This window comes from Strix aluco, chromosome 2 (genome assembly GCF_031877795.1).
Source record: "Strix aluco isolate bStrAlu1 chromosome 2, bStrAlu1.hap1, whole genome shotgun sequence".
Classification (NCBI taxonomy): domain Eukaryota; kingdom Metazoa; phylum Chordata; class Aves; order Strigiformes; family Strigidae; genus Strix; species Strix aluco.
This window is the reverse complement of record NC_133932.1, coordinates 80,512,807-80,537,954: the sequence shown is the minus strand read 5'-3', so window position 1 is coordinate 80,537,954 and position 25,148 is coordinate 80,512,807. Positions and strand designations below refer to the sequence as shown.

The 25,148-nt window shown below is 38.7% G+C and overlaps 1 protein-coding gene across 5 annotated transcripts in view; it reads right to left on the bottom strand.

Moving 5' to 3' along the window:
* Positions 1-25,148, bottom strand: part of ABCC4 (ATP binding cassette subfamily C member 4 (PEL blood group)) — a 155,472-nt gene that overhangs the window by 32,092 nt on the left and 98,232 nt on the right. The window contains exons 21-27 of one of the 5 annotated variants that reach the window (XM_074815448.1): positions 16,452-16,602; positions 15,692-15,811; positions 11,709-11,819; positions 10,217-10,317; positions 7,839-8,034; positions 4,780-4,832; positions 3,393-3,548 (exon numbers count right to left, since the gene is read on the bottom strand). In XM_074815448.1, the coding sequence (XP_074671549.1) occupies positions 3,393-3,548; positions 4,780-4,832; positions 7,839-8,034; positions 10,217-10,317; positions 11,709-11,819; positions 15,692-15,811; positions 16,452-16,602 (888 nt within the window). Of the gene's footprint in view, positions 1-3,392; positions 3,549-4,779; positions 4,833-6,912; positions 7,092-7,450; positions 7,526-7,838; positions 8,035-10,216; positions 10,318-11,708; positions 11,820-15,691; positions 15,812-16,451; positions 16,603-25,148 lie in introns of those variants that run through there. The other 4 variants (XM_074815445.1, XR_012622011.1, XR_012622012.1 and 1 more) reach the window with 4 other exon arrangements.

Genomic DNA, 25,148 nt, shown 5'->3' with positions numbered 1-25,148 from the left:
ACAGAATCAAAGCAAACTTACTTAGAACTGGAGTACTTTTGGGCAAAGCTCTAACTCAAAATACACCAGGGAGTCAAATCGGTACCTTCTCCCATTCAGGTACCAATGTGGGTTTACCTGTGGTCAAAGCAATTTTGTTCTACTTCAGCTCCTGGTCAGAGCAGTAACAGATCATTAACCAAACTGGCATAAATCAATTCACACTGGAAAATGAGAAATGGGAAGATGACTTTTGGTCCAGAACTTCTTAAGCAACAGATCTGTACTCACTCGTGTGAATTGCCAGGCCCAAGAGTCATGCAGTGACACGACTTTAGGGCTAAAGTCCTCTTAATACCACACATAAAGACAACAACAAGTCAAAAGCCCTAATAGTGCTAATCATAAATTAAGGACCATTCATCATGTTGCCAGTCTTTAAATTGGAGAAAACTTATGCAAAAAGCTTTCTTTTTTTCTCCCTTAGGAAATAAAGTCTAACTTAAATTGCATAACTTCAACTTAGTCTGAGATTAACCTCTGTTGTGACTTATGCCCCATCTAACCCTAATGATTCCCAGCTCCAAAGGGCTGCAGCAAATCAGAACAGAATTTAGACCTTAACCCTTTTACTGTGCCTTCATTTCTAAACCACTCTGAATGGTATAAAAGGATTAACAAAGACAGAACATACCACAAGCAACGTAAAAGAGCATATGCATTTCTTGAGGTAACATGCCAATTTTTTGAAAGTATCTGTTGCACTAGCAACATGTCACTAAAAACCTGTTGAATGAACAAAAGGATTTTAAAAAACATTAACAGGTTAAAGAACAGTTTTCTTCAAAAACACCTAGAAAGTAATTTGTTTAACAATACATATTTTAATACACCATTTGGTGTGTTTTGAAGGTATTGTTACGTTTATTTTCCTTTTCAATCCATTTTTATAGGTTGGCAAAATAGGAGGCAGAATTTATAAAGTGTTCATAACTATTATAAAAGTCCTAACAACAGACATGTACTGCAACAGAAGATAAGGATATTTTTTAATTACCATTTCTGACACAGATTATTATTTAAATTAGTCTGGTTTATGAGAGGAAAGTAATAAGACAAACCTGTAAATAATTGTTGTAAAAATGCTTGCAGTCAGGGAGGCAGACAATATTTGCATAGAAAAGATTTACAAACACAACCTTCACACAGCTCCATCCAAGCAAGCAATTAAGAGGCCTAAGCACATTTTTATTTCTCCAGGTAGGTATTTAAACTTACATATAAGAAAACTTCAGTCTTGCCTCATCACTCTCTAGGAATGGTTCTGTTTAGCATATTTTATGTTACAATTTTAATAACCATCTCTCCCTCTGGTTTCTTAGCCTCCCACATAATTATGAAGATATTTGCTGCAAAATAACTACCTGATGTTACATAACTATTTCTATTATTGACACTACTATTAATGCAGTACAAGACAATGCCTATCACTCAGTTTACTATAGTATAAGCCCGATTCCAAACCCTCCTCTTCTTCTTACTACCACCACTTCATAGTTTTGCATATTTTTTAGTGGAAACAAGTCTTCCTTATGTGGAAAAGGAATGCTACCTGCTAGTCTTTGGACACTTAAAACCCTCTGGGACCATGATGAAAATGCTATCATATAAACTTGATAAAAGTCACAGAATTCAACTGGATTAAAATAGTTTTACAACCATTTCAATAGATAGTGTATGAAAAAAAACCCATGTATAATTAAATGCAGTGACCCTTGAGCATCTGCATCACTCAACATGTAGAAACAGTATTTGACCAGCAGTTTTCCTGTCTCAATACTCTGTTTTATTCAACCGGGTCAAATTCTTCCAACCATAGAAATCACCTGCAATAGCTATGGGCAAGGCTTTCAAAAAGCTGAAGGCCTTAAATGAACTGATGATCATCTGCTTTCAGGAGAAAAGATCGCTGCACACAAACAAAAAAATAGAACTTAAATCCACATGAAGTCCTCTCTACATACAAAAGATGGCTACTTCCAGTAAGTACCTCCACTGTGCAATAACAAAGCCTTCAGCATGCTGAAACAAAAGACATCCTGCATTAGGCAACAATCCAACTGTTGGGGGAGTACCTTTCTGTTTTTTTGGTAATAGTATATCTGCTTCTTTTCTCTGACTCCTATTCTTGGGAAAGGAAAAAAAAACCCAGATGATCAAGAGTGGCTTAGAACCACTGTTCATGATCATTTTTATCAGATTCTCAATTTAAAGAAAGTAATGCACTCTGAATGCCATCCTGCCAACAGGCTAGGAAAAATTCAGTTACATAGATGGTGCAAGGACCCTAAATACAGCTTCTGTAATAAAATACAGAGATCTAAGAACTAATGCTAAACACGGCAAACAAATTCCTGTTTTCCAGCCTACTGTTCTATCTGCTAGAACATCCCAGATGAATTATTTGCCAAAAACACGACTTTGCATTCGCAGCATATGAGCTTTTCCCTCTTCCTCCCTCTCCAGTGGAAAGCAAATGATCATGGAAGAGATCAGAGCTCTCATGAAACATGGTACTTGCACAGGCTCTGACTTCAGGAAGTTTTGAGGTTTTATTATATATAACCTTTCTCTGATTCAATGTCTCATTTGAAAGTAAGACCAAAGAAGAGAAGACCTGTGACCTACTGGAGTTTTTGCAATATCCCTTCTTCTGGTCCAGGACCAGAGAAGAGACTATTCCCAACACTGTCTTAGCTTTTTTCCTGTATTTCAGCCTTCCCTGCATTCAGCTTCTAAAACTCACCAAGTTTTTGTTTGTGGGTCATAATGACCCACTCTTCTGTCTGTTCCCCTGGCCTCTTCCTGTCCAACCTTCTCCAAATAATGGAAAGGCTGGTAGCTCACTTCTAGGTGAGCTCTTTCTAGATCTAGCCTCAGTCAGTTTGTACAGGCGTGACTAGAGTGGGACTTTGGACCCAACTTCAGACACTTTGAGATGGAAAGTGGTCCGTCAAAGTCCCTTACTAAGGAAGTTTCAGGCAATGCATCAGACAGGAATTGTTGCCAAAGGATCAAGTAACTTCAGAGGACTGCTGAAGACTGGTATATTCCCATCAGATTTTCTCTACTCTTTCCCAGACTATAGGAGGACAGCATACTGCTAACACTACTCACAAGTATTCCAAAGGAATAGACAGGGTACAAAACTAGGAAGAAAATGCTCCAGTCCCTGAAGCTGGTTCTTTTTATCTTAAAATAATCAAGACCTTACTCAACTAAGAGTAACGCCTCACTAAAGTTCCTATGTCTTCTGCATACAGGGGTGCAGGGGGAACATATCCCAGCAAAGCATTTTAAATACTACAGCATTATATTGAAAATGTTTATAGCAGACCAAGTCACACTCTTACCTGAGGTATAATTGAAATTTTCTTCCGCAAGTCATGGAGTCCTAGCTCTGACGTCAGGTACTTATCAATCCAAATCCTTCCTTCGGGTTCCGCCAAGCGAAAGAGGGCTGCTATCAGAGAGCTTTTCCCAGCTCCGGTTCTTCCCACTATTCCAACCTACAGAGGAAGCCAAACTTGTACGATTAAACAAGGAGCTTTTCAGGATAAATTAGTATGTCAAGCAACAGTTTTACAACATCACAGGATTTACAGTAGAACAAGCACCAAAAAAACCTTCTTCATAATTAACATTTTTTCGAGACTAAAAAAATCTCCCCCCAAATCAGTTTGGATTCAGGTGACATTTGGATACCCAACAATTTCTTGGATCATATTCAGAAGTGAAATATTTTCCCTTGATGTGTGGTGTTTTATTGTGTAAACAAGATAAAGTGGCTCAGCGTATAGAGTAATGTGAATCAAGGCTGCTAATTTCTATACTAAACCTGGTTTGCTGGGTGATGTTAGGCAAATTATTTCAGGCATGCATCTACTACTCAACCCAAAAAAGGACTCCCATAAAGCACTTTGGGAACAATGAATGAGCAGTATTCCCAATTTAAATAACTGAGACTGATTTTGTTAGCATGGTTAAGGTGAAGTACTTTAAAGTAGCCAAACTCTAAAGCCAAAACTAGCAGGATTTTAAACTGTATTCATGCTTCAGACAGCTTCGACAGAGAGGACACAAGTATTGAAACTACAAGGCCATGGGTGCAAGCTGCAATTCCTTTCCAAACAGAAGAAACAGTGAATAATAAAATCAGATTGATTCAGTCTTCTATATGTTCCCAAACAAAAATCAGAAGCTGTACGCAACATGATAAAATAATGCTTTCAGAAGAAAGAGGTAGAGACAACATAAAATGTGGGATTGCTAACTTTAATGACAAGGGGTTAAGACCTACAAATATTTCGTATGAAACCAACACCTGGGAGAGAGCAGGCCCATTAATAAATTAGGGGAGACATGTAATTAGTGGTGATTAAATACTACTTGAACTGCAAACTATTTTTTTTTTAAATGTTGTCTTCAGGTGAAGGATTCTTAGAGAAAACAATGTACAGTAATCAATTGTATTGGAGAAGGTGATGGGTGTAACCCTCTACGCAGATCTGATTTGGCAGGATTTGTTATTTCCTGCACTCAGTTCTATTCGCTACATTTCTAGAAAGAAATCAGCACACTGGAAAGAGTTCAGAGAAGTGCAATACAAAATTTATATGGGTTGGAGATACTGATTTGATGAGGAAAGATTTACAAGGATTAAACATGTACAATATAGTCTGGCAAAGTGATTGGGGTGCAGAAGGGAAAAAAGATGAAAACCTTTCTGAGTATACGTACAGACACCAGAAGGCAATTACCCACTGCCTGAGACTCGTATGCAGTAATGACTGCTGGAATTAAATTAAGCACAGGAAACATTATATTGAAGAGCAAGAAGAAACTTTCTAACAGTCAGACACACTAAGCTCAGACAAAGCAGCAGTGCCCACATTTGATCAAAAATACACAAAACACTAAAAAAACTATACTGCAAGAAGCAATTTACACTGCATAATCTAAAGGGTATTTGCTACTTCAATTTTCTGATTCAACAATTTCATCCAACAATTCATTATTGTACTATTGTATATAAACTAATTAACATTTATACAGTGCTTATTATTAAAGATACAGCCTAATTTAAGCAAATCTGTTACAATAAATGATAAAATGTCTAGTATACTAAATTATATCAGTGAAACAAAGGAAAAATAGTTCTGAACAGTAACACTACAGCTCAGAAAGAAAATGCTGAATGGAGAACACAGACACCCAGAGTTGTGAAAACAAAAGTTCAATTGTTTCGCTGTAAATGTCAGTGATATAAAGTATTGTATTAAGGATATAAAGAAAAAACATAAAAAAATACATTGATACTTAAAATAAAAATGCAGCTGCTCTGCATATTGTCAAAATCCCACTTTCAGTTTGGCATCAAATGAAAGGACTATGCTCTTCAGTATTTAGAGGAATCTATTTGTATTTTTGGTCCAACTGACTACAGGCTGCTGAAAATTGACATGAATTTGAAACAGCTCTCAGTATACACATTTATTTATTTTTTTTAATACATTCTGTTCTTCAGAGGCCAATGTTCACAGCCAGTGCAAATACAGCGCCATCGCTGCAAATGGAAGTCCCAGTCACCTAACAGGAATCACATGGCCAGGATTTTGTTGCCCGATATAAGTCACATGCATATACAGGGTACACCTGCTATGCTGGGCTCATCATTACTCAAGCGTCACTCGTACTTCAAAGTAGAACTGCACAAAAAACGAGAGTGAGATTTACAGCATGTCAGCTACTTCACTGAAACTGCCCCTGTCTTTGTTATCCCTCAGGCAACCCCCCTTTCGGGCTATGATGTGAGAGTATATATGCGAACAGCTGCCATGTCGTAAATCTAGACCCTCACTCTCCTAACTTTTTCATGTAGCCATACCCTCAGATTTAGGATCTGTCAGAACAAGGTGCATTTAACAATGTATTAGTCGATAAGCATTCATAAGCAGCCTAAAACAAAGAGAGTGGTGTTTAAAACCCAAGGCTGCACATGCCAACCTTCTCCTGCTGCAGCTATAGTAGCTGAAGAGGTTAATCACAGTCAGCTGCTGGAACTCCTTACATGAGCACTCCCTGGTCTGTATCTGGCAGACTATGCTATGTTAGCGAAGATGGTTAAAACAGAGGGTCCTTCCTAGCCTGTTTCGACTGTAGGGAAATACTGAACGCTGAGACAAACATATCAAAAGAGACCCTAACCCACGAGTGATCTGCTAGTACTCACCTCCTCCATTCTTACTGTACATATAAAGCTTACCAAACTGGGTGCTGGGGTGGCTACAACAAAAACTACAAGCACAGCAGAAGTTTAAACCCATGCATTCTGCCAGTAGCACTGCAGTCACCAGAAGTCTGTATGAGCCAGGGGCCTGAACAGGCATAAGAGCTCTCACTGACAGTCGCATGGGCAGAATCCCTAGTGGATCCGGAAACCTGATTCTGAAGAGACACTTCTCCATAATTAAAACCAATATAAGGAGCACAGATGCTTGGGAGATTTATTTTACACAGTGGCAGTCTACTGCAGTATTGTGCAAAACATCACAGAAGACAAGCACGAAGTTCTTGGCAACAGTTTCAAGCCTGGCAAATTCACTTCAGGATGACAAAACCGCAGCATAACCACTCAGCAAACATAAATACCCCCAGTCATCCCTCCCCCTCCTGACCCCACCAAGGATTGAGTCGTACATTGCTAATATCTCTTGCTTCCGTTTTTTATTTCTATCTCTCACTAAGAAATGTAAATCTTGTTTGCTATTACATTGTAGTGATATGTAACAGCTAGAGAGATGTCCCATACACAAAAGAGTAGATAAACATCCCCTTTGCTCTTCTTAAACACCACTTTTAACTCACCCGTACCTAATTCCACGAGATCATCTCCATGCAGCAAAGCTGGGTTGAATTGTTGTAACATGCATGTTATTAAAAAGGTCCACTTGAGGAACGAAACAGGTTTGGGACTGAATGGAAAAGCATGTTACAAATGAGGCCAGGGCAACGATTGTGGAGAGTTGAACCAGCCTTCTAGGGAAGATATCCTAATCAAAAAAGTACATGTGCATTTGAAATGTAGCAAAGCATGAATTAACACTGCAGGGCTCTAATTTAATTTTGTCTGTGGGGGAGACCTTTCCTGAAGCACTCTTTCAATTGGGATAGTGCAAAATTGGGGAGGAAGAGTCAAATTTGCAGAGGAGGAAGAGTTTTATTTCTATGTTTCTTTTGGCTACCAATCTAATTAATGGCAACAGTTAATTGGATTGGTAGCCGAAAGGAACTGAAATAAAATCCTCAATTCTAAAGTTCTGCAACTGATTTGTGTTTTTTTCTTCTCTCTTCCATGCGGGGCTCTGTGCAAGAGCATGTACATTCCTTATTTTCAATTGTCTCTGCTCACCTTGTCTGCTGACATCCTTAGTTCCATTTATGTTCCCTCCATTGAATCCCCAGTTTCCTAATGCAGCTCCATTTCCTTTGGATTTGAACCAACATTTTGGGTTTAGTCAGTATTTTGTATGTCTCCGCTTTCTGATGAAACCCAAATTTTGTCAGAAAATTATCTGTTTAATCTTTTGACAGACTGAAATGTCATGTTCCCAGGCACATTTATGCTTTACTTACAGAAAAAGAGGCTCCAACTTTTGTTATTAAATATGACTAAGGCTTATCTTTTAAAAAACCACTGATATCCTAACATCTATACATTTTATAATGTACTTTTATCACAAAGCTTGTCAACTTATCATCTGCTTAATTTCTGTGTATGGCCAAAGACAGCCATATACATACCTTTTCTTTTGGTTTAATTAAAACAGACAGATGTCTTAACACCAAAGGTCCATCTAGACTGTAAGTGAAGTTAACATTTTCAAATGCTATCATTCCTTGGCTTGGCCATTCAGGTGGTGGATGCTTGTTGGTCTCCCAAGGAGCTTCTTTTTCAAGTTCTGTGTATTCCATTACTCTTTCTACTGATATCATCTAAGGGGAAGAAAGAAGGCATACGCACATAAATTTCAGCTTATTGCATGTATTGCAAATATTGCATGCATATATATACATATATGCATGTGTGTGTGTATATTTTTACTATAAAGATTCAAGGCAAATTATTCCAGAGTTTTTTCTTTGAGCACAGATAAGAGTATTTGGTACCATCCTATGCTTACATACAACCGAAAAAATGGAAAGAATGCATCTCATGTCCTACTATAGACCTAAATCTATCACGATACATAAAATCCATACATAAGCATTCATTTCTAATCAGTGGGATTAATTACAAATCTAAGTATGTGCTCAAGTATTAAGAAATCTAAGCTATGAGAGTTGTCTGTCAGTCTTGGCTAAGATGACACCATTTCATTGTGTGTTGGGAAGAAAAAGGTAGAAATCAAACTGCCACGAGCTACAGGCAGACACATGATAGCTGCTAGCACCCAGTTACTGGCTTCATCCCTTTTTTTGCCTTCATTATTGCCACTGCACCCACCCCCAGCAAATCTTTTAAATATGTTTGTCACAAGTAACTCCACAATCCAAGATAGCTGTCACCATGCTATTAGCGACTTGTATGTAATAAAACTTGCTTTTCCTATGTATTTAATTCCAGATATGAAAGAAACTGCAATATTTGCTGATGCATCTACTTTTAAAGGAAGGAACAGAAACAGAAATTAAGCTATTTAAACACTCCTTTTCCCTTACTGGGCAAATAATAGAAGTTCTGTTTAGGCTCTGGTGTGCATCCTTACCCATACATCATCTCAATCCAATTAATTGTATTTAATGGTATCGACTCACAGATGGATTCGGAAAAAAAAAAAAAATCATAAAGATATCCAGTAGGCTTACCTTGCCTGGAGTGGCTTTAAGGGCAGAGGTCATCAGGCAGCAAGTTCTCTGACCTCACTGCCACCTACCCTTTCCACATTACAAGATAAGCTCCAAGGAAAAGCATATAGGGAAGGAATGACAGAGTACAATAGAGAGGAAATGTTCTTGCCTCCCCTAAATGCAGTCAGTCTTTAATAACAAGGGATTTTTGGTGGACGTCCACCTGCCAAAGAAGTTGATGCTAATCATAGCTCCATAAAATAACCAGCGTTCCACATCCAAGCCAGCTCAGTGAATGGCAAGCCTTTCTCCTTCAAAGTATTTCTGAATCACAGCCTCCAAGAGAGTAACTCACTACACAAGACAGTCCTACAGACTGACACTTCCAAAACTTCCCAACTGGTACAAAAAACCTGAAAGCTTTCTTCCCATTTCTCACCAAAGTCTGTCACCACTAGTTTATTCATGTCTGAAAAATGCTCTGAAGAAGCCATGTGCTAGACAAAAAAATACAAATCTAACATCACTATTAATTTTATCTGTTATTAAATGTGGCTTTGTAACTTCTACAAAAGGACTATAGGTATTTTCTAGAATATGGTCAGCAAATCATAATTACAAGTAACCTTTAGTTGTCCACACAACAGAAAAGACCCTGAGGTTTATGCGCAGTATGCTCTTTTTATAGTCTTCTTTCTTACATATCAACTTAAAGTAAATAGGCAAACTAGAACATGCTAGTAAATATTGTAGATTCGTGGAAGGCTTTTTACGTTATGTATTTTGGAAAGCACACAATTCTCTGAGCTGAATATAAAGAAATACTTTCAAATATTTGTTAACTTACAACAGACTAAGAAGGTATAAGTCTTTACAATGAATTAACAGGACCCTAAAAATGCCATAAGGAATATAAAGCAAATGTTAAAATGCAATAATAAATAATAATAAATTAAAAATCCCAAACAAAAAAAAAATCTTATAGAGAGGGATTAATTTCTTGTAATTTAGTAAGTTGCAATGCAATTGTCTATACTGTAACTAGTCAGTCTCCTTTCTGCTGTAAAGGGAGATTATAAAGCCTCCCTTACTATGAATGGAGAGGCACAGTCACTAGGGACAAAATGCATCTTAACAAACACTCAAAATCAGTCAGAAACATTACACACTAGAAGAGGCTGTTTTTCTTTATGGACTGTAAGTGGTGCCTCAATCGCTTGCTAAGGTATTAATGTCCTAAGTTAATTAAGAAGAATCTCATCCTTAAGGCCTCATGTCACAACCACGAAAAGCAACCAAGAAGTGAAAAGGAAGAAATAAACATTACCAGGTTTTCAACTTCAGCACTTTGTCTAACACCCCACTGGAACGTTCCCATGAGGGTGATTGCATAGGATAGCGCCAAACCAACCTGCCCCGCATTCAAAGCTGCAGAACAAAGGAAAAAGAGAATCAAATAGGTACACTGGTAATTACACAAAATCCTACTTAACTTCACTTTCATGAGGTTACTTACATGATGGAAGCATCACAGCCAGAATTTTGTTTGGTTACACTATACTTGCCATCTGTGCAATGAGTAGCTCCAGGCAGATAGCTGCTTGCTGCATTTACCTTACTTAAGTAGCTTGTTAGGGTCATCCCTATCTGGCTGAACATTAGTAACTTTTCACTTTTTAGTAAGCGAATTACATCAGTCCCTAAACTTAAGCAGAAAATGAGCATAAAATGATTTCAAAATAAGTTACAAACATTTACATCAACTCTGTACTCTTGCAAGTGATCAGATAAAGTAACAGGACCGAGTATTTTTTCCCCTGTTTATATAAGCATTTATTTGTTCAGTGGGTCTACACTCCTAAATTAAATTAATTCTGTCTGTCCCAGTATTAAACATGACTGTACTCTAACTTACTTGAACTTTATCCTAGCATAGCTCTATTGACTTCAAGAGAGCTACTCCTTATCCAGAGGCAAAGAAAGATTCAGGACCGTTGTTTTGACTTGTCTTTTTGCATTCTAGTAACACCAAATCTAGATCAAAATTTTCAGTGTTGAGCAGAACAGAGTGTTCAAATTTTAAAACACACATGCACATACAGAACTTATCCAAAAGAAAAAGAAAAGAAACAAAACCAGCAAATTAGCGCTAATTTTCATGTCCAAGATAATTACTCCTTCCTTCATATTTTAGATGACTATCTCATTCTAGTACATCTAACCCAATTACATCCTGGATGATGCATACACTAATGACACTTCATGAGTGACAGTGAACGTAAAATGTATTATTACAAGGCGATTTTCTTTCTGGAACTGGCCTATCCTGCTGATCCAAGATATTAGAAGAGTATCCCTAGGAATTTTAGCTTGCCTTTTGGCCTACTGTGCCATGTTTAGAAAGGAAAAAAGTTGTTAAGAAGCAGCTCTGTGGGTGTTTCAGTATGAAAAGCAAAGCCCTGTAGGCCCAAAAAAGAAAGGCAAAGGTGGGGAAAAAGAAAAAGATTTATTTGTTGTTATTGCTCTGAAAGCCAGAATCTCAAAAGTGAAGAGTGCAGATCTGCAAGCTTGTTTGCACATTTGGGGATGATGGCAGATGCATGCCTAAGCCTGGAAGATGTCTGAACTGCCTCCAGTATTTGCAGGAAAGCAGATACAGCCCCAATGCCCCAGACTGAGGAAGAGATCATGATCTAGAAAGAAACATTTAACTTAATTACAGTCCTTAAACAATTAGAAACAGCAATCTATGAAAAAAAATTAGACATTACTATACATGGTAATTACTGGGATGAACTTTTTCTAACATTTGTACTTACTCTTGGCAAGAAGCAGGGAACCAAAAGCAACCACTATAACAAAAATGGCACAGATGGCATCCAGACGCACAGCAAACCACCTCGAGGTCGTCAAAAATAGAAACCAGGCCTCTAAAGTACATTTTACAAAGACATAAGAACAGTGGATTATTAGAAAACTAAGCTGTATAATTATTATTAATTCATGTTAATATTCTAAGTTGTTAGAACAAACCCGCTGCCATCTTCAAGTGCACATCTGTATGGACTGATGATGATAAGAATATTGTTCAGTTTTCCTGAAATGGTCTAACCTAGCTTTCACACTAATAACAACCACAACAGCAACCACAGCTAGTACACACAGTATTAGGAAGAAAAACAGTCAAGGCCTGAAGCATGGTCCATTTATTTAAAATGGAAGCCTTTTTTTAACTCTAGTGGACTCAGGAGTCTTATACAAAAAGCAGAAGTACAACTACATTTGCTGTAGTTGGACCACAGCCTACAGGCTTTGAGCTAGAACGAATCACAACACAACTGTCAGAGCCAAGTCTTCAGAAGGCAGCTGCAGCTGGTTAAGCTCCCATAAGAGCTACTCAATACAGCCAGTGGAGCTACAGAGCTATTCAGTTGAGTAAATACACATAACCACTTTCAGGGAAGCTCACAGGTGGACATCTCCACTGGGCACTCACATCCAGGTGTCCACAACTTGGTGCTAAATTCCATCCCAGATAGATACACTACAGAACAAGATAGAGGAGACAGCAGGAAAAGACATTGCAATACAGAAGGCAAAGTGTTTGAATTCAGAGCCAAAACCAGAAGTCAAGTAGCCATAACAAAGTATGGCATTATTTATTGCTTAGGCTGCAGTCAGATGAACTGTTCCAGCTGCTACCAAGTCACAGCAGAAGGTTACCATTCCAACCCTTTCTCATTGCTTGTCATTCATTACTCCATGCTAAAGATCAGTGCTGTTTCAACTGTTTCACTGTTCCTTAGCCCAGTGCTGGGAAATATTCAAACTAAAAAAAAAAATCCTCCCTTTTGTAAAAAAAGAGAGGAGGTAAGTCTGGTTTTAAGTCAGATCATTTTGGATAGCTAGATTACAGAGTCATCAAATCAAAAGTTCAGCCAACAGAACTCCATGTAACTTCTGGTAGGCAGCGAAGGGAAAGAGCAAGGATGACAAGAGGCAGCCTAGAGCTGGTAACCTCTTAGTCCCATTTACATCAACTCTTAACTGCGTATGTCTGACCAGACATTTAGCAGCAGGTTTCATTAAACAAGATGTTTGATATGGTGTAATGGACGATCATACACCTAGGCACATGGAATGACATATGCAGAAGAGAGTGCCGTATCAAGTCACAAAACTAGTTCCAGAAATTGAATTCACCATGATAATTTAGGTACCTATCTAAAACACAGGAGCTGAGTGACCCTGGAAACAGCCTATGGAAGCTTCCTGATGACATGAAAGGTCATTTTTGGTGCAACAGTATACTTGTAAGACCAGGAAATAGGATAGTTAGGTTGTAGGTTCTTCAGCTCTGAGGTTTTGCTCCATTGATCCTGTTGTCCAGGACGGTGCACTAAACTACCAGCTTGAGATGGGTCATTCTGCAACCTCCCTATGTAACTGGGGTCACTGTGCATGCATGCAGGAATATGGCAATCACGGGTACTAACAAAGATTCACTGTGGTGTAACTTCACTCACGAGCTTGCTTATAGAGATGTTGCACTGGCAGGAAGGAAACTTAGGTTTGGTCAATCCTCAGCATGCCTTTTAGATGTTTTTATCTCAAGATTATTAAGATCAAATTCATAGGCATCCCTGAAAGAGGGTTCGAAGTGAGTGTCCTGTTTCCCAGGCTTGGCCCTAAATAGAGAGGATACCACTCCAGCCAAAAGTGCTAAACAAAATGATTGCTGGTTGGGAGAGCCTTCTGTGATGCAGGAAAGAATTTAAAACTCTTTGGGAGACTTAAGAACCCAGGACTCCAACTTTGTGAGCTAGTATGAAAGGCACCCTCTTCTATTGGCTGTTGCTTATACACACATTTAGTATCAAAGAATCATTCAGGGTGGAAGCAACCTCAGGAGGTGTTTAGTTCAACCTCCTGCTGAAAGCACAGTCAGCTCTGAAGTCAGATGATGTTGCTCCATGCTTTATGCAGTTCGAGTCTTGAAAATTGACATGGAAGGAGCCTGCACAACATCTCTGGGCAACCTGTTCCTCTGCCTGACTTTCCTTATGGTGAGAAAGTTTTTCCTGGTATCCAGGTTAAATCTCTCTTGTTAGAATTTATTCTCTTGCTTCTCCAACCATGTACCACTGTGAAGAGCCTGATTATCTTTTTGGTAACAACCTTGCAGGTACTGGAAGGCAGCTATTAAATCCTCTATAAGACTTCTCTTCTGTGAGCTGAACAAGCCCAGTTTCCTCAGCCTCTCCTCACAGGGAGATCTCTCCTGTTAGTCCCCTGACCATCTTAGTGGCCCCTCCACTGAACTCACTCCAGTTTGTTAAGAGTGCTTGCTGCATCTGGGGGTCCAAAACTGGATGCAGTATTCCAGATGTGGGCTAACAAGCGCTGAGGGGGATAACCACTTTCCTCCTTCCACTAGCTATGCTCCTGTTAATACAGTCCAGATGTTGCTGGCCTTCTTTGCTGCACAGGCACACTGCTGGCTCATATTCCCTCCGAGGACCAATCAGCACACACACACTAAGCAAGCTGGTATACCCCAAATACTCTGGTGGGAGAGACACCACGGCGAAGTGTGTAGGTGCACAGAGGAGTGCGACTATAAGCACTGAAGCTTGATCTCAAAAGCAGGTTCCTGAACTGCCCAAGAGGTGTGTTACCGACAGTTTTGTTAGATGCATAAAATTGACAGGAAAACAGTGTGCTCATGTTCCTTAGATTTGACCTTAACATACAAGAAAATACTTGCTATAAAGGTCACGGTCCTCTTTGTATAGTGAAACTTTTATATACAGTTTATAGACTAAAGATGTCTTTTAATACAAAGCTTAAAAAACAACTTTGTGCTCCCTTGCTATCAGCTACTGTAAAATTGATTTGGTCAGGTAACTAGCGACTTGATAATATTAAGAAATGGGGAATTCAAAGCTAGAGGTGCCTCCCTGGAAGATATGTTTCCTTGGTCACAAGTTACTGGGCTCAACACAGAGATCAGTGCACCATTCTACAGCCTGTGATAAACTGTACTTCAGAAAAGATCAGCTGGTCTGGTCTGCTATCTCAGAAGTCTGTAAATCACAAAAATGCCATAGCATATACTTGTACACCTTATGACAGAGGAAATTCAAGATCTTAGCTAACAAACACAAAATTGCAAACTTGCATTCTGCTGCATCTTGAAAACCATTGTAATAGAGAACATTTAATTGACAGAAGGTAAAGAATCACAGTGCAAACCTGAATTATATTACTTATGTTTGCAGAATACTAGTATTTTAAACCTTCTGGTCATGTTAATACTGTATATTGGATTTAAGCCCTGAAAGCTGCTCAAAGTAAAAAAGAAGTGAGACCTTTGAAACTTTTCCAAGATGATTTATATTAATCATCTCTGCCCACTCCTAGCACACTACTTAATATGAAATGCTTCATAATATAGCTTGTTTCCACACACACACACACACACACACACACCCCTTTAAAAGATGGAATCGAGGAAAATGTCAAAAATGAATCTTTAAATATTCTTATCAGGCATACTTTATGTTTATCTTAAGACACTGTTAAAACATATGCATGGGTATCTCAAATTATATTACAGCCCAAAGTAAACTCTCAAAATCTAGACAGATAATAACGTTTTTGTTCTAATAGAGAAATTTTACCCTAAAGAGACAAGCTCCTACTGATTTTAATGCACATTATATACATGTTGCTGAGGGCATAAGATATTTCCCTCCTACAGAGCAAAGTATTTGATTTTTCACGTCAATTCATCACAAACCTGAGTGGAGGTCTTGGTGTGCATCAAATAGTTTTTGAAATCTCTCCTCTGCTTTCAAAGCTCGAATAGTCCAAAGTCCCTGGAGGGATGACGACAAGTGGGAGAACACTGGACTTCGAGCTACAAAGGAAAATGAGAGTAACTTAGCAATAGCTGAAGGACAACATTTAATTCCTTTTTTACCACACTAATCTTTAATCCTACTATTTTATATTTAACCATACAAGTTACCATACTGCATTCTTTTAGAATAAATATGCAATCTCTTTAACCAAAGTCCTCTTACTCAATTAGAATCAGTCAGACAGCCAGGCAGATTAATTTATACAAAAATGTCTTACTTTTTTAACAATAGCTGTCACTGAAGAAATTCTTTGAGCTTTATTAATGACATGAGGCACCCATGTTTGTTATTCAAAATGCTTAATATTTCATATCATAGTCACGCTAAAGTCTGGCCCAAGAGTCAGATTAGGTCAGAAACACCATTAGTATGTGCATACAAGGTCCCAAAACGCAGCAAGTTAGCTGGGTTCCTAACTAGCTTTACTTACAGATAGTTAAACTGACATACCTAAGGTTTATAATTATGCAAAACAGGAGTTAAGCATGTAATTCACTAGTTGAGAACGAAGGCAATAAGGAAGTTATTTGCATAGCAAAAGAAAAAAATCTTTGATGGATTGTCTATAAAATACTAGCATTTCACATAATAATAAGCAGGGTTCAAACTAACATTAAGTCCCGCCAAACCACATACTTGTGGATTCTAGACGTTTAATATCTCTTGAAGTGTCTAAGAAATATCGTCGAAGAAAAATGAAAAGAATAAATAGTGGAATTAAGGGGATGAGTATCCAAGGAATCACTGCCACAGCCACAGCCACCACACCAAAAATCTGTAGGAGAGTCTGCAACACAATAGAAACAAAATAAAAAAACTCTTTGACAGAAGAATTTAATTTAGAACAAGTAGAAAACTATTTAACACTATTGAAACACTTAAATATTTAAACATAACTACCAAATTTAAGAGCGGATACATTGTATAACATATGAGCGACATCTATTTTTAAGCAACTTGAAGAATTTACAGTAATACCTAATTTGACTTTCAGTTTATGGTTTTCTGCAACAGTTGTTCTTTAAGAAATGTCTTTACAAACTGGCTGACTGAACATTAATATCTTTCTTTGTGGACTGTTCTGTGACTGCTTTAACAAAGTACCAGATGATTAATGAAAAAGACAACTAATCTTTAATGGACCCAAGCTACCTGGTGAATGAGGGATATGTTTTTTCACTCCAGGTAAAAAGAAACTGTTGAAAGACTGACTTTCACTTCAAAGACTTAACAGTTGGAAGAGCAACTTTCAAAACAGGCTTTTAAATTTTCCTAAAAACAACTCTGTCCCATTTAGAAAGAAAACCCAGTATCAGAGAAAGTGAGCTTTCTCCTTCCAAAGGATTGCATTGGGAAATGTTACAAATAAGAAGGAAATGTTAAACACTGCAAGAAGTGTCATAAGAGACTAGTTTTACCACGTTTACTTCAGAGTACGAGATGAACGGCTGGGCTAAACCTGAATTTACTCTTAGAAAATTAGATATAATGTGGAATGAAGCTTTGTTGCTTAGGACAGTGGATCCTGTCCTAACTTTCTGAATTAAAACTCCCATTTTCTACAGACCACTTCACATCCTTCACATCAAACTTTCAGTTTAAATACACTATGAAAAGCATTATCTGCACACAAATTTCTTTCAGAACACCAGCGGTGTATGTATGTATGTATGGCAGGAGTCCAGTCACCTACTGAAACCAGGGTGTGCCCATTTGCTCCTTAAAAAAGGGGGTGGGGGGAAACATATAAAACATATAAAAAAAGAAACCCACCCTGTACAAAAACCAGGCAACTGAAATTCTAGCTCAACACTAAATTCCTGTATTATTTCCTTTAACAAATTCCTTAGAAAGCAAAATATTTTCTAAAAGGTCTCCATTTTATGGACTCTCGAGAAGCCACTTCCATCATCACATATGACACACAAGTAGATTTCAACCGAACTTTGTGGCTGCCTGATTTTTGGATGCCAAAAATGCATTAGTGACCACTGGGTCCTGAGAATGCGTGTCTTACAGCAAAAAGGTTTCCGTTCCTGTATCTGTGCACTAAGTTGGAAAAGCTAAGCAACACATCAGCTAAGGTTGGATACCAGAGAGTTACCTGGATTTTCAAACACTTTCAGTGGAAGTGCCTACGAAACACTGCATTTCCTGTTGCACTTCTGGTAGCCCGTACTCAACACACTCTAAAGCCAAAACTGAGCACAACCTTTTCCCCTACATCTGTTTTCTTCTTGAGGCTTCTCTGACTTTACCCTAATTTCACCTGACCAAACAGCAAACCCACACACCTTATGCATTACAACTGCATGAGTCAGCACAATTCAGTCTTCAGCTCTAGGCAAGATTTTAGCTCATGATAGAAGATTTATCAGTGTAACAGCCTTGCATCTCATAGATCCTGAAAGCACATTATAGGGTCTCATAAATCTATTACAGAAAATAGCTATAGGGTAGGTATGGGGTAGGAGCTCTGAAGGAAGCTGCATTACCATTACACTGCACATCTGTGGGTTTAGGTGTTTATGGCATCATGTTGTTTGACCTTCTAGATACATACAGTAGATTGCAAACATTTTACCTAGATTTCATCACGAGGAGGTAAGGTGGCAGCGAGAGTGTATGGTATTTCACCTGGATCAATTATACACATGGTATGTCAGCACAAAGCAAAACAAAGCACCCGGACTCCTCACCAGTGCTGCTCTACCTTCTACTTCCTCGGCATTCTTTAAAACCCTGTAAGCATATGTCGTTTTTATCACTGAATGAGGAGAAAGGAGACAAAGATTCCTGACTTCCTCCAAATTTTCTTCTGTCTAGATCACTGTTTTTCCCAGTACCGCTCATTGTCTCTGCCAAGCCTATCAGCCATCCACAGACTAGCTAATTTCTAAAGGTTCCTTCACCTCCATCCTCATCGGCAAACAGAAAATGGAAGTCTGTTCCGTCCCTCTCACAACTCACTCTCCAATCTGCTTTATACGCCTGCTGCCTTCCCTTTCTCCCTCCATCACCTCCTAGACAGTCACAAAACTTTCTGAAGTACTTCTTGTCTCCTCATACCAGCAGCCTCAAACCTGATGTGAAGAATTAAGGACAGCTCTTTCAAGGAAAAAAATTCCGAGGAAAATAAATGTTTCTTAATAAAAAATAAAAAAGCCAAACTCAAGTTTTAGTGATGATAATCTACAATATGTTGCAAAGTGCCGGTGGGGGTGGGAGTGGGAGTAGAACTATTAGGATCCAGCTCATGTAAACAAAGCCTTGCTATGGCAGAAATACAGGGAAGGAAAAGATGGTTAGGATGACTAAAGTAAAAATCTGACACCGCCTTTGGAAGGAATTTTAGATGAGCCTGCACCACCTTATCATTATAAAAATTTATGATAGGGTGGATCAGTCATGTGTGTTGTTTTTTTGGAAAACCAAACTTGCATATAAATTAACTCTTAATGAAGTAGTCTGGAAGCCAGACACAACCATTTGCAGACTGTAATCATGTAGCTACTGCGTGAGGTAAGGCAAAGGTTCTAGCTCCCAAGTTTCACAAGAGACAACTAACCTCCTAAGCTGGAGACTGCTCCAACTTCTAGTAGATTCACTGCGTGCAAGCTGGAAGACCCGAGATAATCAGCAGACTGACGATAATGCTAATATGAGTAGTCTGACTGCTCTCCTCTCTGGAGGCAAGCAGTGAGCTAGGTATTCAGTTTGCACAGCAAGATCTCGACCTTGTCTAGCAGAATCAGCTTACAATTGAAAATTGCACCAAAAAGCTAAGCAGGCAAGATTTCCCTACATAAAAGAAACATGGCCTATAAAAACAACATCTTTTACTGTATTTCTTAATTTTAGCATTTAAAAGTCTTCTGTAATGACTGTGCAGAAAACAATAGCCAAATTAAGACAAAATAGAAGCTGATTAATTACATTTTATAGCTATCTGAACAGTATTGGAAGCAAGGCCACCTTATACAAAAGACAACAGATGCACAGGCTACTGAGACTGAAAAGACCTGGACGGGGAAATCTAATTTGCTTCCAAATGGAGCCATATTGTCCAATGTCCACCTTCAAATTTGTTTCAGTTTCCCTGAAGAAATAAGAATCTCCCACTCACAAACTGCACATACTCTAGGAGTACAAAAAAAGCATGTGCTATTTCTGTTGGAGTAATCCTCTTGCTTGCGAGAGTCCTGAGAGATTTCCCTCATGCTTTGGTCAGTCACTCCATTCACTGTGGCTTATTCTTCCTCAAGAAATCTCCTGTCCTACTGGAGCAAGCATACCCTATTATAACCCTCTCGGGAAGTGAATGCCCTAATCAGCACATTCATTTGCGAAACACATGCTTTCCCTTCATCTTCTGATGACCTACATATTCGTAATTCTTATAGGTGCTGAGAGCGATATCCTTGAGTTTTTATCTCAAACAGGTCTTGCTCTAGGAAGAACAAGGTATTTCTGTACCACAACCACACAATAGAAAAACATTTAATGTGAGGTAAAGAAACAGTAAGAAAAAAACCAATAAAAATCTGGAAAAACATGGGAATTACAAGCTATAAGCCTTCCCCTTTGTTGCAGAAGCTATACCATTTACGTAATGTTAGAAACCTTATGACAAATTGTACGCCATTTGAAGTCATTTAATAAAGTTGACAGGAAAAAGATGCAAAAGCAAAATTTAGAGTTCAAGATGTCTCATAAGAATGTCTACCCTTTCATCCTATAGATCACTGCCCTTTCATATCAGTTATACCCTGAGGTCAATATTTCATGTTTGGCTTAAGTACTTCTTCGAAAAAGGCACGTGGTCTTCATGTAGAACCCCATTTTGAACCTCTCAGGTCTGCTCACACTTTGCTCCAGTTAAGTCCTTTAAGAGTCCTTTATCTCCTCATGAAGTACCTATAGAACACCTCTCTGTCTCTTCTCTAACAAGCTCAACAGAATCAGATCTTTGAGGTCTTCCGTTTTCTTCCATAATTCAAAAATAAGTTTTGTGCTTTTTTTGTTTTGTTTTTAAATGGACCTTACAATGTATTTCAGCATCTCTTATGAAATATACGCATAAGGGGTCTGTGTAAGTTCCTAGTGCGATTTGTGATGCCAAGTCATCCACATGGGTTTGACAGCTGTGATATAGGACCTACTACCATAGGAACCACACCATTTGGGACTTGCAGTTGGTGGCCTGGTAGGATCTCTAATGAATGAGTGAAGCCCAAGGGATGGGATTTGAGACTCAGAAACCTGAATGTGGGACTGTCCTAGTTTAGAAGTTTAGAAAGTGATTCGTCTAATGTTTAAGTGGATACCTAGTGACCCTATGGTTGAATATTTCTCTAGAGTCCACTAACTGTATTGACTAGATGCCCTCTGACTACAGCAAGGTAAGCATCTAAAGCCCAACATGCAGATACCTAAATTTTGATGACTGAACTTGCAGTCAAATCCCACCCAAGAACTGCAGCGTTCCAGGACCAGTTTTACCAATATTTAAGCAGAAGTCAAACACACCTACCCTGCCCCCACCCCCAGCTCCTACTCGCTGGACCCCAATATGCACTCCCAAGGATTCTATTAGCCCATGGACACTGCCACAAAGCCATACTAATTCAATGACAGCAACGGTGCATATCATGGATTTCAAGTTTGCAACCTTAACTGCAGTAATTTAGGACACTATCAGTCAGGTTGGGCTGTCTGAAGTAAAGCTAGAAAGCTAGAAAGTCAAGAAACTACAAAACCCCACTCTGTTTGTACTTGCTTGGCATCACCCTTCCTCCTACTCCCCTCCCCCTAACTAAAATTACTTCCTCATTGTCTCTGCCAAATAACTGCACGTACAATCAATCCCTAGTCCAATTCAGACATTTCCTTTTTCCTTGAATACCTTTTTTTTTTTTTAAAAAAAAAACCCAAAACAACCCACGCTTTTTCAAACCGAACTGTTTGGACTGACTGTTAAAGCACAACCGCACAGGTGGCTGGTTACACTGGCACACCAGAGGACAAGCTTTCCTGGGGACAAGACATTGCAATGAGCAGATCAGAGCGATAAACACTTCACTCGGACCAGCTGCATCCAGAGCAGCATATCAAACCACATCGTAGATTTTTTGCGTTTTTTTCTCCTTTATTACAAAAAAACCCAGGAAACATCCAAATAGAAACCCTTTACTTTTGTACTCTAATCCTAGTACATAAACAGCTCTACTTCAATTTACTCATTTAAAATGGCTGAGTTGAGGCATATAGTCTTGTCTTTAAACTACCTTTTTAATAAAATGCATGGGTTTTCTTTCGGAACTGGTTAAAAGAAGTACATATGGCTGTTTATACTATTGCTTGCATCAAACTGTCAGGAACAGATTTGTCTTGAGAGAAAAAGCAATGAAGACTTATGACTACAGAAGAAAAAGTGTTGCACATAACTCCAATATTTAAAAGACATCTCAGACGTCGTCCTTTTCTGAAGTAACCAGTGACAGCAATCTTTGACAGGAATGACAGCTCTCAGTCGGTGTTAATTCAGCTTCAGGAAAATGTGCATCCACAAGAAAATTGGGAATATAAAGACAAGACAACCAATGCACTGAAAGGGGAAAAAAAGGCACAGCTGGGAAAGAAATGAAAATTGTAATTTCAGATAAACTGAGTGAAAGAAAAGAGTAGGAACTAAATACTGTCAGCATTAAAAGCTTCAAAAACAGCAAGCTTGTCTTATCTTCTGCAAGACACCCTCTCCTCCTCTGAATCCTGCTATTTGCAATTAGTCGACAAGAAGTTACCTAACTAAATCCGTATGTCACTGCAAATGGACTGGATACATCTGTCAGATATACCACAGAAACGTAGTCAAAATTCCCAATCACATCCTTAATGCTAGTACCTTCTATTTGTTCTTGTCTCTATAAGATAGTGTTTCTGAATCATTGTTTTTCCAACTGAACAAGCATATACTTAGCTCCTTAGGGCACGTTTTCTGTGCCACCAACACGTTCATTCATTTGACTTGGCATGCATTTTGCCATTAAGTGAGAAGCCTTTGTCTTTGTTTGAGATCATGGTGAACTGTGTCCAATTGTTTTTTAACAAGTGACCTTATAATAAAAAGGGTGTTTTCTTTAATACATTGGCACTGCCACCATTCTGTTGTATTTAAACAGCATTCTATCATCAATAATCTCTTACCCTACAACAAGGGGTAGAAACAGGCTTTCTGAACATCCTGGGCCAAGGCGCTTAACTATCTTAACGCAGGTCTTGATCCCAATAGCAGTTCCCAAAAATCACAGTCCATATATTGTCTGAGAGTTCCAGATATTGATGCTTTAGAAACAGATGCATAATCAAGCTCTGGACTTTGTGATTCTGCCAGACACTCAAAATACTCGTCCTTTAAAACTCTGCATTACATTCCTACATCACATGGAGGTTATTCTCCTTTTTATAATAAATTATCTTCACTCATGTACAAAGTTAGTTGCCACGACCCTTTGGCCACAGTAATATGTTACTTCCAGCTAATACAGATTTTCCATGAAATAACAAGCTTTTATTAGAGCCAAAGCCATGGCCTCTACTTATGCATCTCTACATGCAGCTCCTGTTCACGCCCACTGGACATGGAAACCAATGCTGTCACACAGAAACGGACAGTGCCAACACCCACTCCTGTAGATGTCTGTGGACAGTGTATTTTTCCATTTATAAGCAGTAAAAACTTGGAGGACCTTTAATTTGATTTTCTCAAATGCTTTTCTTCTATTGCACCTTGTGCCCACTATGCACTTTTGCACAAAAGTGTTCTGAGTGATTTGAACAGAAAGGCACAACTTTGCAATGAGGATCTAAATAAAAACGAGAGGTCCACTTCTTGAAGTTATAGGGAGTTAGTTATAACTTTATTCTGATCTCTCTGTAAAAATTACATAAAAAGTTAATCGTTTTTGTTGTTCAGCAGTGCTACATTTGTTGTCTTCTCCTGTAAATGCCCACAGTCCCTGGCTATATTCTTACACTGTTCTTTTCCCAAGGAAAAAAAGGCACACACAAAAAAACTAGTCACATAAACTATAGTGCTTTTTGTACCATGACGAATATGTTATATCTTCCTGGGAATACCTCAGATGCCAAGCACAATTTTACATGGTAGCTTGAGGAAACAGCATTAATCAGAGAGTGCAGAACATGCACACACACATGCTTTGCTTTCTCAATAGCTCTTGCCAGAACCTGCCTGAAACAATGCAGAAAAATGTCTGGCACCGCCCAACCCTCCCAGAGTTACTCTTCCTCTCAGGTAGCGGAAAGCACCCCTTCCCATTATATTAATTTAGGGGTTTTGTGATTCCAATACCAAAGTGATCATCACCAAATGCAGTCACTTTGTTGGCTGTTCCACTTGCTTCAAGATTCCCAACGCAATGCATTTTTATATCTCCTCTATCAGACCCTGCTGACAAATAACTGATATTTTTAAAGGAAAATAAAGAATGGCTTGACAATTTCTGCTCCATTCCTACCTCTTAGAAACCATTTCCAAACTTTTCCCCAGCTATATAAGCCCAAAACAGCCCCACTGGCCACAGACCCTGATGAAATCAAAACTTTTGATTCAACAATGGCTACTTTTCTCTTTAGTACTACTATAAATGGTGTATTTCCTACTTTGTTCTTCGCTCCTATGTTTAGCCCTTTATCAGCAGAGGCTGATTCACCAATATCTGTCCTCAATCTTATCCTACTTACAACCCTTCTAAAAGTAGTTTTTCTTTCAGTGATAATTATTGTTTTCTTTCCATAGAAGGGGCACATATACATAGAACAAAATAAAAAGATCAACAAATATCTCACTGCTTTCAAGCTATTAGATTGCAGGAGGCAGATCTTACAAGCTGATACAAAACGATGCCAAAAATGGACAGTAAAAGAACTGGGAAGGGATAGGCCTTTTGACACTCCCAGTACAAAACTGTGAATGCTAGGGTACTAAACAGGGAATGGACCACAGAAAGCAGCCAGGTTTTCATGCTCTCCCTAAAGAGCATCTCCTATTGTTACTTCTGGAGAAAGACCACTGGCTAGGCCAACCACTGCTGTGATCCTGCAAGGCATTATTTAGGGTTCTTATGGTCTAGTCCATTAACTTATTTGCTAAGATACTGTCCACTGTTCCTGTGAGGAATTCCTCTGAGCTAATGAAGATGCTATCATAACCTTTTCATCCATTTTTTCCCAGTTCTTCCAAACGTCTGGCAAAATTTTGCTTACCACAGATGCTGCTGTCCCATATGTTGCAGTTCTACAAACTCTGTC